General features: G+C 43.1%; 2 protein-coding genes across 5 annotated transcripts in view; both read right to left on the bottom strand.

Annotated features, from left to right (window-relative positions):
- Window positions 1-11,324, bottom strand: part of LOC111973755 (calcineurin B homologous protein 3-like) — a 29,192-nt gene extending 17,868 nt beyond the window's left edge. The window contains exons 1-2 of one of the 2 annotated variants that reach the window (XM_024001143.3): window positions 11,069-11,324; window positions 3,213-3,282 (exon numbers count right to left, since the gene is read on the bottom strand). In XM_024001143.3, the coding sequence (XP_023856911.1) occupies window positions 3,213-3,282; window positions 11,069-11,132 (134 nt within the window). In that variant the 5' untranslated portion in view covers window positions 11,133-11,324. Of the gene's footprint in view, window positions 1-3,212; window positions 3,283-10,034; window positions 10,110-11,068 lie in introns of those variants that run through there. The other variant, XM_024001144.3, reaches the window with a different exon arrangement.
- A 364-nt stretch (window positions 11,325-11,688) lies between these two features.
- LOC111974711 (F-box only protein 21) lies at window positions 11,689-24,228 on the bottom strand. 3 transcript variants are annotated; one of them, XM_024002657.2, is made up of 13 exons: window positions 23,979-24,228; window positions 21,632-21,767; window positions 21,246-21,355; window positions 20,799-20,920; window positions 20,302-20,448; window positions 19,869-20,005; window positions 15,538-15,674; window positions 15,133-15,312; window positions 15,002-15,016; window positions 14,774-14,906; window positions 14,276-14,466; window positions 13,827-13,984; window positions 11,689-13,318 (listed from the first exon to the last, which is right to left on the bottom strand). In XM_024002657.2, the coding sequence occupies exons 1-13, from the start codon at window positions 24,203-24,205 to the stop codon at window positions 13,041-13,043; spliced, it is 1,971 nt and encodes a 656-aa protein (XP_023858425.1). In that variant the 5' UTR covers window positions 24,206-24,228; the 3' UTR covers window positions 11,689-13,040. The 3 variants fall into 3 exon arrangements, with proteins under 3 accessions (XP_023858425.1, XP_023858427.1, XP_023858426.1); XM_024002659.2 differs by having other exon boundaries at window positions 21,246-21,340; XM_024002658.2 differs by lacking the exon at window positions 15,002-15,016.
- Between the last annotated feature and the right edge of the window lie 2,480 nt (window positions 24,229-26,708).

The following is a 26,708-nucleotide window of genomic DNA, read 5'->3' as shown; positions in this document are numbered from 1 at the left end:
GAAAGAAAGTAAAAGTGCCATATGTGCCATGTAAGAAAGCTAACGTTTAAGTTCCTTGCTCAGAACATGAGAACATATGAAAGCTGTGGGTTCCTTTTAACATGAGTCTTCAATATTCCCAGGTAAGAAGTTTTAGGTTGTAGTTATTATAGGAATATAGGACTATTTCTCTATACGATTTGTATTTCATATACCTTTGACTATTGGATGTTCTTATAGGCACTTTAGTATTGCCAGTGTAACAGTATAGCTTCCGTCCCTCTCCTCGCTCCTACCTGGGCTCGAACCAGGAACACATCGACAACAGCACCCTCGAAGCAGCGCTTACCCATGCAGAGCAAGGGGAACAACTACTCCAAGTCTCAGAGCGAGTGACGTTTGAAACGCTATAAGCGCGCACCCCGCTAACTAGCTAGCCATTTCACATCGGTTACACCAGCCTAATCTCGGGAGTTGATAGGCTTGAAGTCATAAACAGCGCAATGCTTGAAGCATAGGGAAGAGCTGCTGGCAAAATGCAGGAAAGTGCTGTGTTGAATGAATGCTTATGAGCCTGCTGCTGCCTACCACCGCTCAGTCAGACTGCTCTATCAAATCATAAGACTTATTTATAACATAATAACACAGCGAAATACAAGCTTCGGTCATTAATATGGTCGAATCCGGAACTATCATCTCGAAAACAAAACATGTATTATTTCAGTGAATACGGAACCGTTCCGTATTTTATCTAACGGGTGACTCCATAAGTCTAAATATTCCTGTTACATTGCACAACCTTCAATGTTATGTCATAATTACATAAAATTCTGGCAAATTAGTTCGCAACGAGCCAGGCAGCCCAAACTGTTGCATATACCCTGACTCTGCGCGCAATGAACGCAAGAGAAGTGACATAATTTCACCTGATTAATTATGCCTGCTAACCTGGATTTCTTTAGCTAAATATGAGGTTTAAAAATATATATACTTCTGTGTATTGATTTTAAGAAAGGCATTGATGTTTATGGTTAGGTACACGTTGGAGCAACGACAGTCCTGTTTGCGAATGCGCACCAGATCGATTATATGCAACGCAGGACACGCTAGAAATAACTAGTAATATCATCAACCATGTGTAGTTAAACTAGTGATTTATGATTGATTGTTTTTTATAAGATAAGTTAATGCTAGCTAGCAACTTACTGTGGCTTCTTACTGCATCTGCGTAACAGACGGCTCCTCGTGGAGTGCAATGTAAAGCAGGTGGTTAGAGCGTTGACTAATTAACCGTAAGGTTGCAAGATTGACTCCCCAGCTGACAAGGTAAAAATCTGTCATTCTGCCCCTAAACAAGGCAGTTAACCCACCGTTCCTAGGCCGTCATTGAAAATAAGAATGTGTTTCTTAACTGACTTGCGTAGTTAAATAAAGGTGTAAAGAAAAAAGAAATTGGCCAAATCGGTGTCCAAAAATACCGATTTCGATAACTTGAAATCGGTTGACCTCTAGTGTCCACAATCCGTCTCAAGTTAAAAATCCTTATTAACTGTCTCCTCCCCTTCATCTACACTGTTTGAAGCAGATTTATCAAGTGACATATTTTTCACCTGTTTTTATTATCTGTTATTTTACCAGGTAAGTTGACTGAGACACATTCTCATTTACAGCAACAACCTGTGGAAAAGTTACAGGGGAAAGGAGGGGGATGAATGAGCCAATTGTAAACTGGGGATTATTAGGTGACCGTGAATGGTTTGAGGGCCAGATTTGTGAATTTGAGCCAGGACACCGGGGTTAACACCCCTACTCTTACAATAAGTAGCCACAGGATCTTTATGACCCAGAGTCAGGACACCCGTTTAACGTCCCATCCAAAAGACTGCACCCATCTCTCTCTTGTCTCGCTCCATCCACCAACGCCACGTTGCACCACAGACTGTCCAGGAGTTGGCGGATGCTTTAGTCCAGGTCTGGGAGGAGATCCCTCAGGAGACCATCCGCCACTTCATCAGGAGCATGCCCAGGCGTTGTAGGGAGGTCTACAGGCACGTGGAGGCCACACACACTACTGAGCCTCATTTTGACTTGTTTTAAGGACATTACATCAAAGTTGGATTACATCAAAGTTGGACTCCAAATCCAGACCTCCATGGGTTGATAAATTTGATTTCCATTGATCATTTTTGTGTGATTTTGTTGTCAGCACATTCAACTATGTAAAGAAAAAAGTATTTAATAAGAATATTTCATTCATTCAGATCTAGGATGTGTTATTTTAGTGTTCCCTTTATTTTTTTGAGCAGTGTATATTATCATGTGAGATGTTTACTGCCTTTTGCTAAAGGCCAAGGTTACTGTTAACAAGTATTAAATTGAGGTTACTGTCAACAAGTATCAATTACATTGGTACAGCCCTTTCACTAACAGGTAGGACACATGTAGCCTCTTACAAGGCACACCTCATATGTTAATGTGCCAGAAACAKCAAAACCATATTAGAAATACTTGTTTAATTTCAAATTTCTCCAGTATAAGCTTCTTATCGTAACGAACGGTATCAAGAAAATGTCCAGGATAAGTGGTCTTTGCAAGCAGGTTGGCTGCTAGGTAATGTGTTTACATATGACAGTATATCAATGACTGCCAATTTTGAAGCCTGTGTTAAGGCCTCCAGAAGTGTAAGTGTTATAAAATACCAAATGTTGCACTTACACTTCTAGAGGCATTAACAAAGGCTTCCATACAGTGACTACATGGCAAAGGCAAATACTCAACCATTAAGGCAAATACTCAACCATTAAATGTTTAAGACTTGCTTCCACTCCAATCTGTCCCCTATAGACATTTAATTGATGGGGTACTACTACTACATATCAATTAAATTGGTACAGCACAAATGTAGCCAGAAACAACAATACCATGCACCCACTAGTGGTCAAAAGGATTTTGGCACTCCAAAAATACAATATGGTAACGTATTCTTTGGGGTGGAATTACAAGCCATTCGAAATACAACAAAACCTTTTTCCCTCTTACTTTAGAGGATGTGCTTTTATTTTGTTCGACCTTGTACTATTTGTAAGTGAACTGCTACTATATTTTACGTAACATATTTTAAGGTAAATTCCAAAATACATAAAATATTTCCAGAATGGTTTTACAGTTTACGAATAGATGAGATGGGTGACAGCCGATGATGCACTGTAAATATATGGTGTTGGTGACACTACCTTAGTGTCTCCTCATTCTTGCTCAGCTGTCTGAATCTCTTGTTGAGGTTGCCAATCTGCTCCAGGGAAACTGAATGGAAACAATTCACAGTAGTTTGTAGTTTGGAGGATTAGCAACTTAAGACTTATTAAAGGCATAATAACTTGAGGGTATTCCATTTCTAGATACCCCACCCTTCAAGACTAGCTGGATATCTTCACCAAATATTTTCTTTTTAGCCTTTCATTCTGGTATGTATTGGTTTTGAAGTGTAAAACATGTAAATGACCTGTAGCAATTATGAACTTTGGATTCAGGTGCAAAAGGGTACAGAACAGATAAACCTCTTAAGAAATGGGCAGAATTGTGACAACAATAGGCCTACAACACAATCAGCATAATGATAAAAAACACAATAATAGAAAAACAAACATACTCTAGTGAGATTATATTTGCTTTCAAAGGGAACTTTGAATTATTGACTTCTTTGTGAGCTAATGTCTGAAATACAGGATCACAGGGGGTAATATTTCCCCTGTTATGGTTGCAAGATACAGTTAAAGAACCACAGATTGTGATATTTTACTTTGCGTGCAAACTTTGCATACAATAGTGCTTATTTTGACTTCTCCTCAAAGGTGGAACGTGCTTTGCCCTCACAGTGCTTGTTGAAAGCACATAAGAATCATTTCATGGTAACAGAATGACGGTGAGACTATTTTTCACTTTAAAAGTATGCCAAACAAAAACTATTGATTGAAAAGTTAAACCATATAACCATATGCACAAGGACTACTTTTATCAATTTCTACTGACATTTTTACAAAAACACATTTACTCAAATGACAGTGCAGATTTGATAACATACTTAAGGTAAAATCTCCCTCAGTTTTTTATGTCACCACATTTTCCAAAATATCTACTCRGAATTAAGACTTTTTCTGTTTGCCAAGACCCCTTTTCCATCTATTTGACCAGAAATCAGTGCCTTATTCTACATTTTTAGGATGGAAAATAGTTAAAGAATTTATATATTCCTTAATYATAAAAAAAATATGTAGACTCTTAGCTTTAATTTGACACCAAATRTGATGTGCTCCTATGAACTTCACATGTTAGTGCTTATGGGACACGGAAATGCCCTTAACAAAATTGTTTGCAGTAGCAACAACTACTGAAGGTGAATGCTTCAGCAACCACACAGAACAATGCCACACACTAAACTCTTGCACAGGCAGGTTTATAGACTTACGTGGGTGGTGTGTATGCAGCAATACAGCAATATTGCGTATTGCATTTCAGACTCTTCTGTTTTCCCTCTCAACCCTTTGAGTTGCATCTGTATTCAGCCAACCTTGACTTTGCACTGCAAGCTCATGGCTCAACTCTTAAGCCATTTTTTGTGAACAGAGGTATCAGTGCAATTGTTGCAACAATGTAATCACAGGAAGGATAACAGATTTGTTAGTCATGTTTTCAAGCAGATAATAGAAATCCTTGAATTGCTAAATCGTCAAGCCTCTCGGGCATGGGCTTGTGTGTGGAATGACTTAAGCCAAGGACATGTTGCTATAGTAGTATCAGTATTTATCAGACAAGGCCGAGACCTATAGGTATTTATGAGACATTACATGAGTAGGTAGCACAGTGAAACAGGGTCAGTTATTGTAGAAATTGACCCACTATGCTATTTACTTTCTGCATCTATGTCACACTGCTGAGTCTACCTTTAACGTATCGTCTCTACACTAACATCACAAGAAAGATKACTTTATTTTTATGGGTTTTGTTGAATTGAAAAAAGTCATAATTTAAAATAGAGTTGAAATGTTTACAAATTAGATGCTCTGAAATGAAAGCAACTTCCAAAAATGAACACTGATTATAGTGATATTATGTCTGACCTCACAAACAATGTAAAGAATGTGACAACAACAGTCATTAATGAGYCAGTCTAGACAGTGCAGGTTAGTGCAGATAGGCCTAGACAGAGCAAGMTTTTGGTGGTTTCAGCCCAGTTCTACCCATTTATGTTAATGTATGAATACATTGCAATCGGAAAGTATTCAGACCCCTTTCATTTTCCACATTTTGTTACGTTACAGCCTTATTCTAAAATGGATTCTATTGTTTCCCCCTAATCATCTACACACAATACCCCATAAATGACAAAGCAAAAAAAGGGTTTTAGAAATTTTAGCTAACTTGTAAAAATCTGAAATATCACATTTACATAAGTATTCAGACCCTTTACTCAATACTTTGTTGAAGAACCTTTGGCAGTGATTASAGCCTCGAGTCTTCTTGGGTATGACACTACAAGCTTGGCACACCTGTATTTGGGGAGTTTCTCCCATTCTCCCATTCTTCTCTGCAGACGTGACGCTTGGCATTCAGGCCAAAGAGTTCAATCTTGTTTCATCAGACCAGAGAATCTTGTTTCTCATGGTCTGAGAGTCCTTTAGGTGCCTTTTGGCAAACTCCAAGAGGGCMGTCATTTGCCTTTTACTGAAGAGTGGCTTCCGTCTGGGCACTCTGCCATAAAGGCCTGATTGGTGGAGTGCTGCAGAGATGGTTGTCCTTCAGGAAGGTTCTCCCATCTCCACAGAGGAACTCTGGAACTCTGTCAGAGTGAACATCATGTTCTTGGTCACCTCTCTGACCAAGGCCCTTCTCCCCTGATTGCTCAGTATGGCCGAGCGGCCAGCTCTAGGAAGAGTCTTGGTGGTTCCAAARTTCTTCCATTTAAYAATGATGGGGACCTTGGGGACCTTCAATACTGCAGACATTTTTGGTACCCTTCCCCAYATCTGTGCCTCGACACAATCATGTCTCAGAGCTCTACGGACAATTCCTTCGACCTCATGGCTTGGTTTTTGCTCTTACATGCACTGTCAACTGTGGGACCGTATATAGACAGGTGTGTTCCTTTCCAAATCATGACCAATCAATTTAATTTACCACAAGTGGACCCCAATCAAGTTGTAGAAAAAACTCAAGAATGATAAATGGAAACAGGATGCACCCTGTTTCCCGAGCATTTCGATTTTCGGGTCTGAATACTTATGGAAATAATAAATACATTTGCAAAAAAATTCTAAAAACCAAATTTTTATTTGTCATTATGAGGTATTGTGTGTATATTGCTGAGGAAATGTTTTTATTTAATCAATTTTAGAATAAGGCTGTAACATAACAAAATGTGGAAAAGGGGAAGGGGTCTGACTACTTTCTGAATGCACTGTATATGCAAATACTGTACACCCAGTGTATTTATGCAAATGATGCACGTATAATTGTATTTATTTTAACACACAATAATTACAAAATACCTGATTACCATTTGAAAATGTTTATATGAGTTTATTCTAAGAAAGAAAAAGTGACATTTGACAATAAATTGAATACCTGAATTCCCACCAAAATCCTTCAACCCTGATTCATTATTTGTCCGTGCCAGTAAAATGTTTTATGTGCTATAATACAGTCAATATCTGATGGATTAAAAACATAGTTTGGAGTATCTTCATCCATTGTTCGATTGGTCAACTGTTGCATTTATTAAAATTGTTTGTAAAACATTTTAACAATTTTGATGACCGTTGCTACTGTGCTCGCTCAATCAGCCTAGGTGATTTTGCATTCAACAATTTTACTCTGGCCAACTGTAGAAAGCTAAACGTAGGTATGCYTTTTTGGTTGTTGAGTCAAATAGACCATACCRATTTCAAACTTATCTTTCAAAAAAAAAATTAAGTTATTTCAGAATATATACCTGGCTAACTTATTGATCCTGCTTTGTAGTATACCCCTCAGAAATTCAATAGTTATTTTTGGTTGTTTATCAAGTTAGCAGGCTAACTAGTTGATCCTGCTTTGTACAGATGTAGGATTTTAATTTGATCACCCTATTGCAGGTTGACTTTCCTGCAATGCAGGACATTRTTAAATTGTTATTGTATTTGAGGTTTAAAAAGGCTTCTGAAGTTAGAAATGTCTAATTGTAAATTACAAACTTGATTTTCCCTTACGAATGTATGAAAGAAAATGTATCAACCCCTACAAAAATATCCATTAATTATAATCCACATAATAATTCACATTTCCTTTTGGTGCAGGATTACTTTCCTGCTGTYGCAAACTGGATCAAATTTAAGATCCTACATCTGTAGTATACCCCTCTGGTCTTCATCTTCTGCTTTGGCTAATGAACTGAAGCAATGTCTTAGCTCGATAGTAAAGACTTTCTTTATCTCAGGCAAGGTGTTGCTTGTTGATGTTGAATATTTTCCACCCTTGTTTTACAGCATTTGTGGCTCACAGCTTGCTGTTMACATCTGGTGGTGGACCTTGACATCCTATAGGGACCTTTGGCAAGTCTCGTTGACATTGATGTGGTCGATTTGGTTGACAGTGTGACCATCTGGGGATCTTCATGTTCATTTATGGATGTCTTTGTGAGGGAAGAGTGTGCCACCAATCACACAGCTGTTATTGAGGAAGAAGTCGGCAAGCCTTTCACCGTTGTTATTGACGGTCCCACAGCCGTGTTGCCCCATGGCCTGCTCATAGTCGATGTTACCGGCTCCAACCTTCGCATTCATATCTCCAGTTATCAGGAACACATTGTATTGTGGGACATTGGATACTGCTTGCAGTAGCTGCTCATACCAGTCATCCTTGTCCTCTTCCTCTGTCTCGTTGGTGGGGGCATAGCACTGCAGGATGGTGACCTTGCAGTTGAATTATGCTCTGATAAGCTGGTCACTGATGGGTTCCCATTCCAAGAGAGATTTGGCAGTTGTTTTGCTCACAATGAGAGCTAAACCACTGGAGTGGGCGTCGTCCTTTCCTGAGAAGAGAATTGTTGAGCCATCACTTGTCACCTTGCGCCCTTAACCAGTCCATCTGCTTTCCCTTACACACAGGATGTCCACATTGTACTTGTCTATCTCTCTGATAACTTGAGCTGTTTTTGAAGTTTCAAACGTGGTGCAGAAGTTCCATACTCCAAGACTGACTGTAGTTATGGGCCCTAGCAAACTCCTCAACGATCTCCTGATTTCCAGGGTATGGCTTTCATCTAAAGCCGTCAAAGTGCCTACAGATTGGCAAGAGTTTCCTGAATTTTGGAAGTTGTTGCAGTTTCTGTAACATGGTGGTTTTTACTGGGTGGGGTTGTTAGCCCCACGCCCAACCCCCAACCTGGAGGGCCAGGTGCCGTGTTTTGTCTGGCCTCTCACCTGGAACCTGCCCAGCATGGTTGAACCTTCCTGGGTCCGAAACCACACCTGTATAGCTTTCAGGATCACTGAAAAACACAAGCTTCCCCACAAACGCCAAGGAAACAGCACTCAGGGAAGACATGGTTATAAACTTCAGTTCAAATACTTGCATACCATTCAGCTGCATAATGCGCGACACGTTTCTTCACCATTATCTTCCTTTAGGAGTTATCTCACACTGAATAACCAACATGCTGTATTAAGTTATTACACTTATTACAATCTAAACATTTTATGTTGAACATTGGAAATCAGAGTATTGTTTTATGTCTTGATTGACCTCTCTCACCCTTCTACACTGAGGGAGGAGGAAGCACAGTTCTCCCATTTATAACAGAAGCCAGCTGATGAGAATGAACAGATCAGTGTTCCAAGCACAACAAATGTTGCTGCAACAGACCAAATTTGTAGAACATCATCCTATCACAAAAGAGTAAWTAACKCACTTTTAAAAAACATATWTTTTTTTTACCCTTGTCACTTCCAAAAATAGTGTGATATTTGACTGTCAATGGATTTGAGTTACATCATTTACAGTAATACTGCACTCTAAATCATCACAYATTCTACTCCAATGGGTTATTCACCATACATGGCACCATATTGGCAAGTAGCATGACATTCTATTCAACTTGTTAAAAAAACAGTTGTCCATCTGTCCTTTAAGCTTTTTGGAAGGAGTAGCCTAGATTTTTAATGGAATGACCAGAAGGACAATCCAACTATTGTCTATTCATGTGAAAACAGCTGGAATACAGTGTCTTATTGTATGCTCTTCGGAAGACTCACTACAAAGGAATTCATATTTCCTGTTTGAACTATGAGATTGAGGCATTTATGCTATTTGTCCCTTCATCTAAGGATAGGCTATTTATTTTCRTGACACAAGATCAAATMAGWTTTTTTGGGTGCATTTGATAATAATCCAATAGAAACAGTGTAATCAATAAGTGCYTCGAGGACGTCGTCCCCAAAGTGACTGTACAAACACACCCCAACCAGAGGCCATGGATTACAGGCAACATTCGCACTGAGCTAAAAGCTAGAYCTGCCGCTTTCAAGGTGCGGGACTCTAACCCGGAAGCTTATAAYACATCTTGCTATGCCCTCCGACTAACCATCAAACAGGCAAAGCGCCAATACAGGGCTAAGATTGAATCATACTACACCGGCTCCGACGCTGCCGGGAGCTGCCCAGCCGGGASCTGCCCAGTGACACGAGCCTACCAGACGAGCTKAATCACTTCTATGCTCGCTCCGAGGCAAGCAACACTGAGGCATGCATGAGAGCATCAGCTGTTCCGGACAACTGTGTGATCACGCTCTACGTAGCCGATGTGAGTAAGACCTTTAAACAGCTCAACATTCATAAGGCCGCAGGGCCAGARGAATTACCAGGACGTGTGCTCCGGGCATGTGCTGACCAACTGGCAGTTGTCTTCACTGACATTTTCAACATGTCCCTGATTGAGTCTGTAATAACAACATGTTTCAAGCAGCCCACCATAATCCCTGTTCCCAAGAACACTAAGGTAACCTGCCTAAATGACTACAGACCTGTAGCACTCACYTCCGTAGCCATGAAGTGCTTTGAAAGGCTGGTAATGGCTCACATCAACACCATTATCCCAGAYACCCTAGACTCACTCCAATTTGGATAACGCCCAAACAGATCCACAGATGATGCAATCACTATTGCACTCCACACTGACCTTTCCCCCCTGGACAAAAGGAACACCTATGTGAGAATGTTATTCATTGACTACAGCTGCAACATCGAGAGCATCCTGACTGGTTGCATCACTGCCTGGTATGGCAACTGCTCGGACTCCGACCGCAAGSCACTACAAAGGGTAGTGCGTACGGCCCAGTACATCACCGGGGCTAAGCTGCCTGCCATCCAGGACCTCTACACCAGGCGGTTTCAGAGGACCCCACCCACCCCAGTCATAGACTGTTCTCTCTACTACTGCATGGCAAGCGGTACCGGAGCGCCAAGTCTAGGACCAAAAGCTTCTCAAAAGCTTTTACCTCCAAGCCATAAGACTCCTGAACAGGTAATCAAACCGCTACCTGAACTATTTGCATTGTGTCCCCCCACCAACCCCTCTGTTATGCTGCTGCTACTCTTTGTTTATCATATATGCAGTCACTTTAACCATACCTACATGTACATACCACCTCAATTATCCCGACTAACCGGTGCCCCCGCACATTGGCTACCCGGACTATCTGCATTGTGTCCCGCCACCCCATTTTTTACGCTACTGCTACTCTCTGTTTATCATATATGCAGTCACTTTAAGTCACTTTAACCATACCTACATGTACATACTACCTCAATTAGCCCGACTAACCAGTGCCTTTATATAGCCTCGCTATTGTTATTCACTGTCTTTTTACTGTTGTTTTTTATTTCCTTACCTTTCCTATTGTTCACCTAATACCTATTTTTTACTTAAAAATTGCACTGTTGGTTAGTAAGTAAGCTTTTCACTGTAAGGTACCTGTTGTATTCGGCGCACGTGACAAATACACTTTGATTTGATTAACACTTATAGTTTGAGCATAATATAGCCCAGGCTACTTACATCCAGTTCGATCAGCCAGATCTTGGAACTCATGTTCAGTGCGCGCAGACTGCGAGGCTCCCATTGCGGTTATTCCCAAAAGAGCGACACTTTGCGCATTGAAATTATTACAAGAGTGTACTACGATTTTTGCCGCAGGTGAATCTACGAGTTATGTGGACTTTTCGCGCTCCTACTGTACTGTGCTCCCTACCAACTAGCGATTCCCTCTGCTGTCATAAAGAAGTTAGTAACACATGCACTCTTTATTATGGTCTGTCGGGAGGGATGCTTTGCTGTTATCCCCAAGGTCCTAATCTCCCGTGGGCAGATTCTGCGTGTAGTTGACCAATAGATTTTACTTCTGGGATTACCAAGGTCCTGAACAAGTTTGATACACATTTCTCCATAAGTGAATGCAGAATGAATTCAATTAATTGTCCTTAAAGAAATTTGGAACATACATACATTTAGAACATGAACCAACAGTCATTAATAGCAACTGCAGCACAATTAGCATTTCATCAGAACGTTATTTTGTAAAATAAATACACAGGCTACTATAATGTATATTCTTTAGCATGCTCTTGAAGAGACAATACAACAGTTTGTTGTAAATAACATAGTAGAAGACCAAAATAAACCTTGAAACATTTTATTTTTTCCTTTAATTTCATCCAGTCTCACCACTACGGTTTCAAGTCATTGTAGTTCTAGTGGTTTTCTTTTTACACAGCTCAACACATCTGTGAGCCCTTAAAAGTCCTACAATGTTTTACTTGTAAATATACAGAAAAAAAATGTATAACATGTTCTAGAAATTCGAAAGTCATCCTTTCGTAAGTGCATGAATCATTATTATAATGTAATGTGAAGATGGAAAGAGATATTGTAACAGTAATGTTAATTTTCACATGGTTTCATACTGTAACGTTCATTTTGATAGTGTTTCATGTGGAGGTAAAAGAGAGCGGGTGATGGCCTAGGGGTCAGCTCTGGGAAGAACTTGACGGAAGGTGAAGACAGTAGATTGAGATGGAGAGCGAGAGTAAAGGAGACAAGCTTGGTATATCTTCTTGAAGGTGGATGAAGGTGGAGAGAGAAAAGGGGTTTTGGCTTTTATTGGCGTTGGTTGGCAATCGGTGGTACAGCACAMGATCCAGGTACTGAAGCATTCCAGGGCACTCATTCATAAATCGCTTTAGACTAGGAGTGATGATCTAGGATCAGTTTAGCATTTTAGATAATAGTGAATACAATTATACTGGCAGGTATGAGCTGATCCTAGATCAGCACTCGCTACTCTGAGATAGTTTGTGAYCAGGGGCCCTGATGGTTCTGGACAGGACGTTGTCAAGTAAAGGAATTGGATGGGGAAGAGAGGGGGCTTCCCATCTAGAAACAACCCCTAGCCCAGGGTTCACCAACTGGTGGCCCACGGGCCAAATTTGGCCCGCAGGTGGTTTTATTTGGCCCCCCAATTAAAACCTTCTGAGCAACCAAATATATATTTATTTATGTATCTTTTTTTTGCATTTTCATTGTTGGACATACAAAACTGTAAAAACACCAGGAAATCAGCTCCAAGTGATTTTAATTTGGGAAATAAGTTCACAAGTATTCCCACACATAAGAGAGACATATGATCGTATATAAATGTAAGAAAGGGTTTGAAATGATTATGTTTTAGACAAATATTATATCTGTTTGGGCTTCTTGCGGTCAATTTGCAGTTTACAAATTATTTGTAATTATGTTCCGGCTCCCCGACCATCRACTCTAGAAGAAAAAAAATAAAAATAAAAAACCGGCTCGCGGCTGAATCTATCCCTGCTGTAGGGTCTAGTAGTAGCTCCACTATGCCCTATGATAGGCTAGTTGTAGTTCTGACATATTGTTTATACCCATCCAATCCTTTCAGATCTACACAAGTGCCTAGGTGGTAGGGGCTAGGGGTTGTTTTGGAAAGGGCCGAGAAGTAGTGGACGCTAAGCTACATGGGCATGGCTTCCTGGTTCTCCTGGCTCTTCTGGTCCTGGGAYGAGCCCCCGGGGCCTTTAGGGCTCTCCTGTTGCCCTGAGGCCTGCCCTGAGGAGGGCGTCAGTCTGTGGTAGAGGTCCCGTACGGTGCCCAGGGTCTCTGCCATGTCCTCCGGGTAGCGTGTCTGCAACTCCTCGTTGGCAACGTAGTGGCTGTCATGGAACTCTGAGAAATAGCGGCCCACCTCCGGATGGGCGATCTCCAGAGGAGCGGAATGAGGCTCCAGGTTTTCTGGGAGATGGGAGAAAGAGGCAGAAAGATACTTTAAAGAAAACTAAGTATCGTATCATGTGACATCAAATCTTAAACTGAGTGGAGGCAAGTTACTGTACAACAGTAGTTCCCAAACAGGGGTACTAGGACCCCGGGGGTACTTGGTCTATCCACAGGGGGTACTTGAGAAGTCTCATAAGACCATAGGCCTACTGTTAAATGTACATGAGGAGGTACTTCAGGGGTACTCAGCGCAGAGCAAAATTTAGTTGTTGGAAGAGTAACCGAAAAAGTTTGGGAACCACTGCTGTACAAGACAGCTGCATATTCTGTGTGTTAATGCAAAAACATATAGGCTTACACCTTAGCAGATAGGTATTCTACTCATCCAGCATGTATAACTCTTCAATAAGCATTTCAAGTACTACATTTGTCAAGTTTCTTACATCTTAGAGCGCCTTCTTAACTAACTACCATTGCCCTGACACATTGAGAATGTATGTTAGTGTGTCTAGAAGAGACGTACCCTGGGCAGCGTATCGACAGGTACCGTCCTGCACTAAGACGTTGTAGAATGGCTGGTTGGCCCCGCTGGACAGCTGGTGGACCCTCATTGTGGTGATCCACTCCTGGCTCATGGTGCACTTGGGGTCCCAGCCGTATATCACACAGTTATAGCCAGACCTGGTAATGAGGGGAGGGGAGGGGAGGGGAGGGGGGGGCAGCCACTCAGTGTCAGAGAGAGATGGTGTACAGTGTAACACATGGGCTTTATCAATACAAAACATCCGAGTCACACTACAGGGCAATACTAGACAAACTTAAACTCATGGGAATGTAGTAAATACATTTTTTTTTTTAGAGTGTCTGCATTTATCAAAAAGGGGTAGTGGAGTATGGACAGATGGAAAGAAGACCAAAATAATAAAGGAAGTGGATAGAGTGACTGACTGCCTGGTCAGAACTTAGACGCACCTCTTGTGTTTCATGATCAGGCCTACACTGTACTGCACTTCTACGTGCTCGGGGGCGCTGCGTCTCTTCACCTCTGGCTCCACCGGGTGCTTCTTGTGCTGGATGTGCTCCAGGGTGTGCTGCACCAGGTAGCCTACCGCCCCATGCTGGGACGGGTCCAACGCCTGGATGTGCTGCAGGATGTCTAGGACCTGGAGGAGGCAGGGAGAGGGGTGAGACATCAAGCAGACACCAGTCATTATCAGTTAGGGAAAGCTCGTCCTCTGCTCTGTACCGTAGTAAGAAAGTAGAGGCAGCTAGTCCTGGAGGTTAGAGAAGCAGACCAATAGCCAAATGACAGAAGACAAATTGTTTCTTACAAAAATGGATTTCCAAATAAAATAAAATAAACTCTAAATGTGCTGCCTCTTTGAACATGATCAAAGCCAGGGTAAAGGCATATGGTCCAATTACATGTACTTGGGTTCATGATGTGCCATCTTGAGAAATCATGCTAACCTTCTCAGGCCAGATGCCCAGGTGGAAGTAGAGTCTGGCCTGTAGTAGAAGGTATTGAACATTGTCTGGGTTGATGGTGAGGTAGAGATCCAGAGAGTCTCTCAGCAGCTGGTAGGATTTTTCATTGCCTTCCCTGCATGACACAGCACAGTGATACACAATGTTATTTCATACCAGAGCAGCGACAGTTGAGTGTAGGAATTTATTTTTGACCAACTCTAACATTACCTCAAGGATGAGATCCTGAGGACAACATAGAAAATAAGGAAAAATAAGATTTTGGATGTACAGATAGAAGATGTCAGAAAAGTTATTGATTAGTTGAAGAKAAATCACATCCCTAAGTCCACAACTCTTACCCTCGCTTGCCGATGTTGAGCAGATTCCCCACCATCCTTAGCAGCACTTCTGTGGTACTGATGGCACTGTAGTAGTCTGCAGTCACCTGGTGACCGATGAGGTACTCACACTCCTTAGCCGTCAGCTGCTTGCCTTTACCGAAAGCGTCAATGTACACAAAGTCATAGATGTCCCCACTCCTGGAATGAGATGTGTAGCTTTATCAATACAAGTAAAAAATAAGTTACTTTGAGGCAATTTTTTGTATGCAACGCAGACGATGCTACATTGGGTATATTGACATTTTGGGAGAGTTTTGGGAGAGCAATGCTGCATTTCACCCAATCATGAACTAGTTCTGAACTAAAGGCTGATCATTCAAGTATATGCCTTACGTTCACTTCCTCTCACACTCTGGCCCTTACCCTCTTTGATGCTGGCACCAGCGAAGCAGGAAGTGATTGGGGAAGTTTACGGGCTCCAGCTGAACCCCCAGTTTCCTGGCCAGGGTCATGTACAGGACAGACAGGCTGATGGGAATGCCTGTCCGGCGGAGCAACACCTAGGTAGGGAATAGAAGACATGGGACTGTAAGGAAGAGCCACTTAGAGTTCAAAGAGACACTTTGTCCATTAAAAGGTGAGGATAACAGTATCAATAGACTTTCACTATATTTAAATAAGAAAGGGCCCATATTCAAAAAGACTCAAAGTAGGAGTGCTGATCTAGGAAGTTCAGCACTCCTACTCTGAGACGCTTACAGGCCGAGGATAACATCTATAGCTCTAGCTGGAGGACTCCTTGTATCTCTAGGACTGATAAGTATAATTMTTGTCTTAATCTGTTGTTGTCTAGTACTGTCTTCTTGCTAGCTAAGGCCATCTACTTTAAGTGCTGCCTGTCTTCCCAGTAGCCTACTTAGSACTGCTGACTGCTCATAATTTGCAGATGATTGTTGACACATCAACCAGGAGTATCTTACCTAGTTATTTTCAGATGATCTCATTTTGCTCTTTTGTAGCTTTGGCAACTATGCACTTTTTTCTATCCCAGTTCGCTCATCTCTGTGTAGGTTTTACAGACGCTCCCTGCCCCTTGTCTGKAATCCTTCTAATTTAGTGTACCCTGCATGCACAACCCAGTGGAATTCCTGGACTCCGGCAGCGTTTGGAACTGCCGATCTGCAGTCAAGAACGCCGAGTTCATCTCGGTCAAGAACGCCGAGTTCATCTCGGTCAAGAACACCGAGTTCATCTCAGCCTATGCTGCCCTTCAGTCCCTKGACTTTTTTTGCCCTGGCGGGGACATGGATCATCCCAGAGAACACTGCTTTTCCAGCTGCTCTCGCTTCATCTGACTATGTTTTCTCTCATAGTCCGAGAGAATCTAGTCGTCGCGGTGTTGGCACAGGGCTGCTCATTTCTCCTAAGTGGAGATTCTCTTTTCTCCCTCACTACCCTGTCCATCTCCTCATTTGAATTCCATGCTGTCACTGTCACTTGTTCACTCAAGCTTAACTTTGTCGTCATCTATCACCCACCAGATGCCCTTAGAGAGTTCCTCAATGAGCTTGACACCTTGATAAGCTAATTTCTTGATGATGTCTCACCGGTCTTCGTACTGGGTGACTTCAACCTCCCTCCTTTCTTTCCCCTCACCCTCTCCCAATCTCCTCCCACTCACAAGGCAGGCAAAACGCTTGACCTAATCTTTACTAAAGGCTGTTTGCCTACTAATCTCACAGCAACCCCACTCCAGGTCCCTGATTACTACTTTGTTTCCTTTTGTCTCCCTCTCCTCCAACCCTAGCCACTCAGCCCCTACCCACATGCGCTGTAGCCATCTTCGCTCTCAGTCTCCTCTTCTATCCTATAATCACTCCCTTCTGCTAAATCCTTCTCCTTACTGTCTCCTGATTCAGCCTCTTCGATTCTACTATCCTCCCTTTCCGCATCCTATGACTCGCACTATCCCATTTCCTTCTGGCTGGCTCAGCCCTCTCCTCCTACTCCGTGGCTGAGTGACTCATTGCGAGCTTACAGAACAGGGCAGCGGTGCAAATATGGAGGAAAACTAAAGTTCCGGAGYACCTATCATCCTTTCACTCCTTTCTGCCTTCTCTTCCTCTGTATCCATTGCAAAAGCCACTTTCTATCACTCTAATTGTCAAGTTTCTGCCTCTAACCCTAAGAAACTATTTTCCACCTTGTCCTCCCTCCTTAATCCTCCAGCCTCTCCCTCCTATGCGGATTACTTTGTCAACCACTTTGAAAWGAAGGGTGATGACATCCGCTCCTCATTCACTCAGCCTATTGAGTCCCCTGGTCCCACTCACAAAGAACTACCCTACGCCTTGACTTCCCCTCTCMCTCTAGATGAAACGAGTTCTCCAGTGAGGTCTGGCCYCCCAACAACCTGCCCGCTCAACCCCATCCCCTTCTCCAGAACATCTCTGGAGAACTTCTCCCATTCCCGACCACTGTCCCCGACCCTTTGACTTCAAAATGTCCTGAGGCTCTCCCCTCCACGAGAAACCAACACTTGACCCCTCTGACCGGTATCCCTTCTTTATTTTCTTTCCAAAACATTTGAGCATTCTGTCTCTGACTAACTCCCTCGCTATCTCTCTCAGAATTATGTTCTTGACCCTAACCAGTCAGGCTTTAATATGGGTCACTCAACCGTGACTGCTTTTCTCTGTGTTACGGAGGCTCTCTGCACTTCCAAAGTTGACTCTCTTTCCTRTGTTCTCATCCTCCTAAATCTATATGCTGCCTTTGACACTGAACCATCAGATCCTCCTCTCCACCTTCTCAGCGCCGGGCGTCTCAGGCTCTGTACACATGAATCCTACCTGGCAGGCCGCTTCTACCAGGTGACGTGGAGAGGATCTGTGTCTGCACCACGTACTCTCATTACTGGTGTCCCCCAGGGCTCGGTTCTAGGCACTATCCTCTTCTCCCTATACACCAAGTTACTCGGCTCCGTCATATCCTCACATGGTCTCTCCCATCATTGCTATGCGGATGACACTCAATTACTTTTCTCCTTTCCCCCTTCTGACACCCAGGTGGCGACATGCATCTCTGTGTGCCTGGCAGATATTTCAGCTTGGATGTCAGTCCACCACCTCAAACTCAACAAGACAGAGCTACTCTTCCTCACGGGGAAGGTCTGCCTGCTTCAAGACCTCTATCATGGTTGACAACTCCATGGTGTCCCCCTCCCAGAGTGCAAAAAACCTTGGTGTGACCATGGACAACACCCTGTTGTCCATCTACAAACATCAAKGCAGTGACTCACTCCTGCAGGTTCATGCTCCATAACAGTGGTCACCAACTGTGCGATCGACTGGTCGATCRTCAAGGCATTCCTAGTCGATCACCAAACATTTCTGTAGAAAAGCCAACAATAAAGACCTAAAGGTTTGCGCCCCTTTTTTTCGTGTTTTTTCGTATTCTGAGATCTCAGCTTGCTTTTTGACTGCAAAAGTATCTTGACCYGGGGACTGATTGATGACCGGGGGACTCCCGAGTGGCGCAGCGGTCGAAGGCACTGCAGTGCTTGGGGCGTCACTACAGATCCGGGTTCGATCCCGGGCTGTGCCGCAGCCAGCCACGACTGGGAGACCCAAGAGGCGACGTAGAATTGGCCCAGTGTCGTCCGGGTTAGGGGAGGGTTTGGCCGGCCGGGATGTCCTTGTCCCATCACGCTCTAGCGACTCCTGTGCGCATGCACGCTGACACGGTCGCCAGTTGTACGGTGTTTCCTCCGACACATTGGTGCGGTTGGCTTCCGGCTTAAGCAAGCAGTGTGTCAAGAAGCAGTGCGGCTTGGCTGGGTCGTGTTTCGGGGAGGACGCATGGCRCTCGACSCTCACCTCTCCCGAGTCCGTACGGAAGTCGCAGCGATGGGACAAGACTAACTACCAATTGGATATCACGAAATTGGGGAGAAAAAGGGGTAAAAAGTAAACAAATTTAAAAAAGGTTGGTGACCACTATTCTACAACCCTACCTCACACAGGAAGCGGCGCAGGTCCTAATCCAGGCACTTGTCACATCCCGTCTGGACTACTGCAATTTGCTGTTGGTTGGGCTCCACGCTTGTGCCATCAAACCCCTGCAACTAATCCAGAACGCTGCAGCACCGTCTGGTGTCAACTTTCCTAAATTCTCCCATGTCACCCCACTCCTGCGCACACTGCACTGGTTTCCAATCGAAGCTCGCATCCACTACTAGACCATAGTGCCTGCCTACGGAGCAGCAAAATGAACTTCCCCTCCCTACCTTCAGGCTCTAATCCTACACCCCAACCCAAGTATTCTGTTCTGCCACCTCTGATCTCTTGGCCCTCAACACCCCAACGAGAGGGCAGCTCCCGCTCAGCCCAGTCCAAACTCTTCTCTGTCCTGGCACGATAATGGTGGAACCAACATCCCCCTGAAGCTAGGACTGAAAACATCTGAAACCCTACCTCTTCAAAGAGTATCTTCAATACTCCCACAGAACCCTCCCTCGCACCCCCACCCAAAAAAGAAGCCTTTAGTAAACTAACACTCGTACTTAACTATTTCCCCCCTTACTAGCTCTGGCTTTGCTGATAGACACTTCATTGAGGAAGAATTTACTTGCTATAACTGTGATATGGGGTTGTCCCACCTGGCTATCTTAAGATGAATGCACTAACTGTAAGTCGCTCTGGAATGTAAATCACCATCCAATACCTCTATAGCCTCTCGATGAGAGCACCTACCTGGTGTATGTAAGAGTTGAGAGGATTGTAGTAATCACACTCGTTGCCCTTGTACTGAAGCTGCTCGTACAAAACAGCATTGAGGGCAACCACCACCTGTCTCTCGAGCTCAAAGTCCTCCACAGCAAAGCAGTCACCTAGACAGAACACAAAGGATCACATCGTTAAGTATGAGCAAAGAACAGTGCTGAGAATGTACTAAGGTCAAAACCAATGGTACAATGTAATACACTCACAAGCTCCTAAGTTAGATAAGTGAACTTTGATAGTTAACTCCAAAATCWAAATTTGTCGACGTGGAAATGCACTAAAACATCAACATTAGACTACTTTTGAGGTCTGACAATGCCTGACTTTGTATTAGCTCTTTGTATTAATTCCTGAGAGACAAACAGAACATTCCAACATGTGTTTCTCTCCAGCTCAGACCAACCTTGTGTGACCCTCAGGCTTGGATGAGAGGAATTCTTCATCCGCAGCATCTTCTTGACCTTGTCAGTGATCTCCTCCAGTTGGGAGGATATACCGTCCAACGACACATCTGCCAGGGGGTTACAATACTGGTCCACCAGCACAGCTCCTACAGWAGGAGAGGAGACAATAGAGGACTGTAAAAACACATGGTTATACACTACATTTCTTTATGGCTTTGTTATTAACACTCTCTCTCTATGGATTTTAATGCAAACAGTGGTGCAATCATAGGACTTCAAAAACCACAATGGAGGGAAAAACGGCCATTGTTTTTTTTCTCTCCAAACACTCATTATTTTTATTAAATGTWTGGCTAGGCCCATGTTCAGCTGTCTGCCTTACTTAATTTAGGCCTACACTGAATACAAGTCATGAGAGTATGATACATATAAATGCAGTGTATGAATAGGCCCACTCCACATGTACTACAGTAAGTACACCATATCCATGACTCACCCTCTAGTGCTGACTGCTGCTCTGCAGGCTGCTCGAGAAACATCTTTAAACTCCTTAGAATGTTCTGCTGGCGAAGGAAATAAAGGATTTTCTTTGCATAGTACTTCAGTGTCAGGCTTTTCCTATGGGGGTGGGAAGAGAGAGAGAAGAGGAATGGAAAGAGATAAGGCACAAGAAAGAAAGAGACAGAAGGCACAAGAAAGAGAAGGAGAGAGTGAGAAGGAGAGAAAGAAAAAGGTGAGAGAGGGCAAGCAAGGTGAAAATGAGAGAGAGATAAATAGGGAGAGAGAGTGATGGAGAAGGCAAGAGAGGGTGAGAAGAGATGGAGAAAAAAAGATTGTAACAATGCACATAAAACAAAGCTCCAGGGAGCATTAACACATAAAACAGAACCAATGACCAAAGATAGATTTTTGTGCTGGACTGGAGTGTAGACATGGCTCTTACCTCCTATCTGAGTTCAGTATGGAGAGCAGCTCGTCTTCACAGAAGTGCTCAGGGGCCCCGAGGGACTCAATCTCAGCAAAGCTGTCCCCCAGCACCTGGCCAACGCAAGGCTGTGTTACAGATCTCTGGGTTAGTGCTAACCAGGCCAGCCAYCCWKKCWCARACACACACACACACAAAAACGCATGATCACGTGCGCAGTTGCGTACAGCAGCTAAATCACAGACACCATGATGTYGTGGATTAGTATGGCCAAGAGACAACTGTCACCAACTCCTTTACAAGTTCATACAATGTTAGTAACACTACTTCAGTCTCCACAAACTAGCCTGGCTAAGTTAGAATGACAATAACCATGACAGCTTACTGCGAATGTCATTACTTACAACTTCCGTGAAGAATCTCTTTGAGATGGATACAACTGTTCGTCGTATTTGTAGACCAACAGTGTGTCGCGTTCTGTATTCTTTCAGCCAATCGCAACACTCATTCTGGCGGTAATGCTTCTGCAATCTTGGCCATCTGGGGAGTGTAGGGAAAGAGATTGCAGTCAGATACAGTGAATTTCATTGTATGTGTCAGATTAGTAGGGAGTTGAGTTCAGTGAACAAGTAGTAGGCTAATGTATGTTGGGTGTAAAATCATAAATAAACTCAGCAAAAAAAGAAACGTCCCTTTTTCAGYACCCTGTCTTTCAAAGATAATTCGTAAAAATCCAAACAACTTCACAGATCTTCAATGTAAAGGGTTTAAACACTGTTTCCCATGCTTGTTCAATGAACCATAAACAATTAATGAACATGCACCTTTGGAACGGTCGTTAAGACACTAACAGCTTACAGACGGTAGGCAATTAAGGTCACAGTTATGAAAACTTAGGACACTAAAGAGGCCTTTCTACTAACTGAAAAACACCAAAAGAAAGATGCCCAGGGTCCCTGCTCATCTGCGTGAACGTGCCTTAGGCATGCTGCAAGGAGGCATGAGGACTGCAGATGTGGCCAGGGCAATAATTGCAATGTCCGTACTGTGAGACCCCTAAGACAGTACTACAGGGAGACAGGACGGACAGCGGATTGTCSTCGCAGTAGCAGACCACGTGTAACAACACCTGCACAGGATCGGTACATCTGAACATCACATCTTCGGGACAGGTACAGAATGGCAACAACAACTGCCCAAGTTACACCAGGAACGCACAATCCCTCCATCAGTGGTCAGACTGTCCACAATAGGCTGAGAGAGGCTGGACTGAGGGCTTGTAGGCCTGTTGTAAGGCAAGTCCTCACCAGACATCACCGGCAACAACGTCACCTATGGGCACAAACCCACCGTCGCTGGACCAGACAGGACTGGCAAAAAGTGCTCTTCACTGACGAGTCGCGGTTTTATCTCACCAGGGGTGATGGTCGGATTRGCGTTTATCGTCGAAGGAATGAGCGTTACACTGAGGCCTGTACTCTGGAGAGGGATCGATTTGGAGGTGGAGGGTCCGTCATAATCTGGGACGGTGTGTCACAGCATCATCGGACTGAGCTTGTTGTCATTGCAGGCAATCTCAACGCTGTGCGTTACTGGGAAGACATCCTCCTCCCTCATGTGGTACCCTTCCTGCAGGCTCATCCTGACATGACCCTCTAGCATGACAATGCCACCAGCCATACTGTTTGTTCTGTGCGTGATTTCCTGCAAGACAGGAATGTCAGTGTTCTGCCATGGCCAGCAAAGTGTTCTGCCATGGCCAGTATCTCAAACCCATTGAGCACGTCTGGGACCTGTTGGATCGGAGGGTAAGGACTAGGGCCATTTCCTCCAGAAATGTCCGGGAACTTGCAGGTGCCTTGGTGGAAGAGTGGGGTAACACTCACAGCAAGAACTGGCAAATCTGGTGCAGCCACACCAGATACTGACTGTTACTTTTGATTTTGACCCCCCCATTTGTTCAAGGACACATTATTCKATTTCTGTTAGTCACATGTCTGTGGAACTTGTTCAGTTTGTCTCATTTGTAGAATCTGGTTATGTRCATACAAATATTTACACATCTTAAGTTTGCTGAAAATAAACGCAGTTAACAGTGAGAGGACATTTCTTTTTTTGATGAGTTTACTATTAGCCCATCACTTGCATGGTACAGAATGACATTAAACATTTCTGTAAGGCCTAATTACTATGTAGTAACATGTGGCTGGCTTACAAATAATTATTCCAATAGATTCAAAATCAGCAGTGGTTTGCCATAACTTTAAKCATACAGGGGACTCAGTCAGAGAAACAAAACTACCAGCAAGCCAACTGATTTTTGGCAAGAACTGCACAAGACCTCAATCACAATTTCCAAGCATTCAAGGTCACACAACTTTAATGTCTGTCCTCAGAGGCACGATTATGTGAAATTGTGAAATGGTTAATTGTGACCTAGATATTTTAGTAGCTTCTTATATAAACCCTGGACATGGTAGCTACCTAGCTAGGCTGGATACATAACGTTAGCTAGATAGCTATTAACGTTACTTTGCGTWATGTCGAATTTGGTGCATCAGCAGAATGTCAACGGCCGTTTGACAGCTCCCTTGCGACAGTAGCTCGCTATGACSGATATGTGCTGACTGTACTGCTAGAAATAATTTCGTATTTTAGAGGGGCAACTGCGATGTAGATGCCATCTAGCATTAGATAGCTACGTCTCTAGCTAGCTAGTGGGATTATGCAAGCAAGCTAATGTCAGTTCACCTGAGTTTGTACTGGTGTCCCCAGACCTTCCCTCTGCCATGGCAAACGTCGTGTAACCGCTTGCAGCTGCAGGAAACGTTGCAAATGTCGACATGCTTGAGGACAGGGAAGCATAAGATGTACTCGAGTAACTCGGCCGGTAGGTCTGTCATTATTTTGTGTTCTGTCTCGGAAACCATCCCGTTCAGGCCGGAGTACCCCTGTCCTCCTGCTCCATACGTCGCCATCTTTACTGTTTACTCCGATTACCTCATTGTACAAGCCACGCCCCTTTCTGGCGCAGGGGGCTGAACTTCGAGATAACCCAAAACCGAGGGGAGTGGAATGACTGAATAAAAAAAAAACTAATTTGGTAATATATTTATATTATACAGTAAATTAGTATTTTATAAAATAAAATACATGTTGTTAGTAGCAGGASAAGTATATGCTGTATACAGTAGTGATTAGTAGTTGGTTAAAGGCTTGTATGMTACGGTAACATCTACAGTTGAAGTCGGAAGTTTACAGGTTGGAGTCATTAAAACTCGTTTTTCAACCACTGCAGAAATGTCTTGTCAACAAACTATAGTTTTGGCAAGTCGGTTAGGACATCTACTTTGTGCATGAAACAAGTAATTTTTCCAACAATTGTTTACAGACGCATTATTTCACTTATAATTCACTGTATCACAATTCCAGTGGGTCAGAAGTGTACATGCACTAAATTGACTGTGCTTTTAAACACCTTGGAAAATTCCAGAAAATTATGTCATGGCTTTAGAAGCGTCTGATAGGCTTATTGACATCATTTGAGTCAATTGGAGGGGTACCTGTGGATGTATTTCAAGGCCTACCTTCAAACTCAGTGCCTTGTTGCTTGACATCATGGGAAAATCAAAAGAAATCAGCCAAGACCTCAGAAAAAATTGTAGACCACAAGTCTGGTTCATCTTTGGGAGCAATTTTCAAACGCCTGAAGGTACCACGTTCATCTGTACAAACAATAGTACACAAGTATAAACACCATGGGACCACGCAGCCGTCATACTGCTCAGGAAGGAGATGCGTTCTGTCTCCTAGAGATGAACATACTTTGGTCGAAAAGTGTAAATCAATCCCAGAACAACAGCAAAGGACCTTGTGAAGATGCTGGAGGAAACAGGTACAAAAGTATCTATATCCACAGTTAAATGTGTCCTATATCGARATAACCTGAAAGGCCGCTCYGKAAGGAAGAAACCACCTCTCCAAAACCGCCATAAAAAGCTAGATTATGGTTTGCAACTGCACATGGGGACAAAGATCATACTTTTTGGAGAAATGTCCTCTGGTCTGATGAAACAAAAAAATAGAACTGTTTGAACATAATGACCATCGTTATGTTTGGAGGAAAAAGGGGGATGCTTGCAAGCCGAAGAACACCATCCCAACCGTGAAGCACGGGGGTGGCAGCATCATGTTGTGGGGGTGCTTTGCTGCAGGAGGGGCTGGTGCACTTCACAAAATAGATAGCATCATGAGGGTGGAAAATTATGTAGATATATTGAAGCAACATTTCAAGACCTCAGTCGGAAGATAAAGCTTGTTCGCAAATGGGTCTTCCAAATGAACAATGACCCCAAGCATACTTCCAAAGTTGTGGCAAAATGGCACAACAATGTCAAGGTATTGGAGTGGCCATCACAAAGCCTTGACCTCAATCCTATGGAAAATTTGTGGGAAAACTGAAAAAGCATGTGCGAGCAAGGCCTACAAACCTGACTCAGTTACACCAGCTCTTGTCAGGAGGAATGGGACAAAATTCATCCAACTTATTGTGGGAAGCTTGTGGAAGGCTACCCGAAACGTTTGACCCAAGTTAAACATTTTACATTTAAATGCTACCAAGTACTAATTGAGTGCGTGTAAACTTCTGACCCACTGGGAATGTAATGAAAGAAACAAAAGCTGAAATAAATCATTCTRTACTATTATTCTGGCATTTCACATTCTTAAAATAAAGTGGTGATCCTAACTGACCWAAGACAGTTTTTTTTTTACTAGGATTAAATGTCAGGAATTGTGACAAACTGAATTTAAATGTATTTGGCTAAGGTGTATGTAAACTTCTGACTTCAACTGTACACCTGTTGTATTCAGCGCATTGGACATTTMATTTATTTATTTGATTTGATGTATGAATATGGTATGGTTCATGTTAGGAATCCAACAAACTCAATACAATTGTGCAAAAGTGACAAGCACTGAATTTGATCCCAGTCTTCCTGCACATCACAAGACTGTAAACCTGAAAGTTAAAACACAAACATAGCTCACATTACCTCAGTTACCAAGGAATGTAGKAAAGTGTTAGTAGTGGCAGGAGTACACACACAGTACATAGTAACAACAGCACTTCAGACACAAACAGTATCGTGCAAAGACGTATCTCTTAGCTCACAATAGCCTAGTCCTACATGTATGAGTTAACATTGGATGTTTTCAGCAGTCATACTCCACCACAATGTGTTTCAGATAACCAGTGGTTACCTGAAGAGTAGTCTCGGTCATGAAAATGTGTGACATTTGATGTCAGAGAGAGGGATGTAGGGTCTGAAGTACAAAGTGACCTGATGAATCTGCTCTGATCATGAATAGTCTGAAGCTTTGGGCATCTGGACTTCTCATCACGCTACAGATACTACTACCAGGTAAAACACACACGCACGCTGGGTGCGCACACACACACACACACACACACACACACAC

The sequence above is a fragment of the Salvelinus sp. IW2-2015 genome, linkage group LG15, assembly GCF_002910315.2.
Source record: "Salvelinus sp. IW2-2015 linkage group LG15, ASM291031v2, whole genome shotgun sequence".
NCBI classification, from domain to species: domain Eukaryota; kingdom Metazoa; phylum Chordata; class Actinopteri; order Salmoniformes; family Salmonidae; genus Salvelinus; species Salvelinus sp. IW2-2015.
This window is presented reverse-complemented; position numbering and strand designations above follow the sequence as displayed.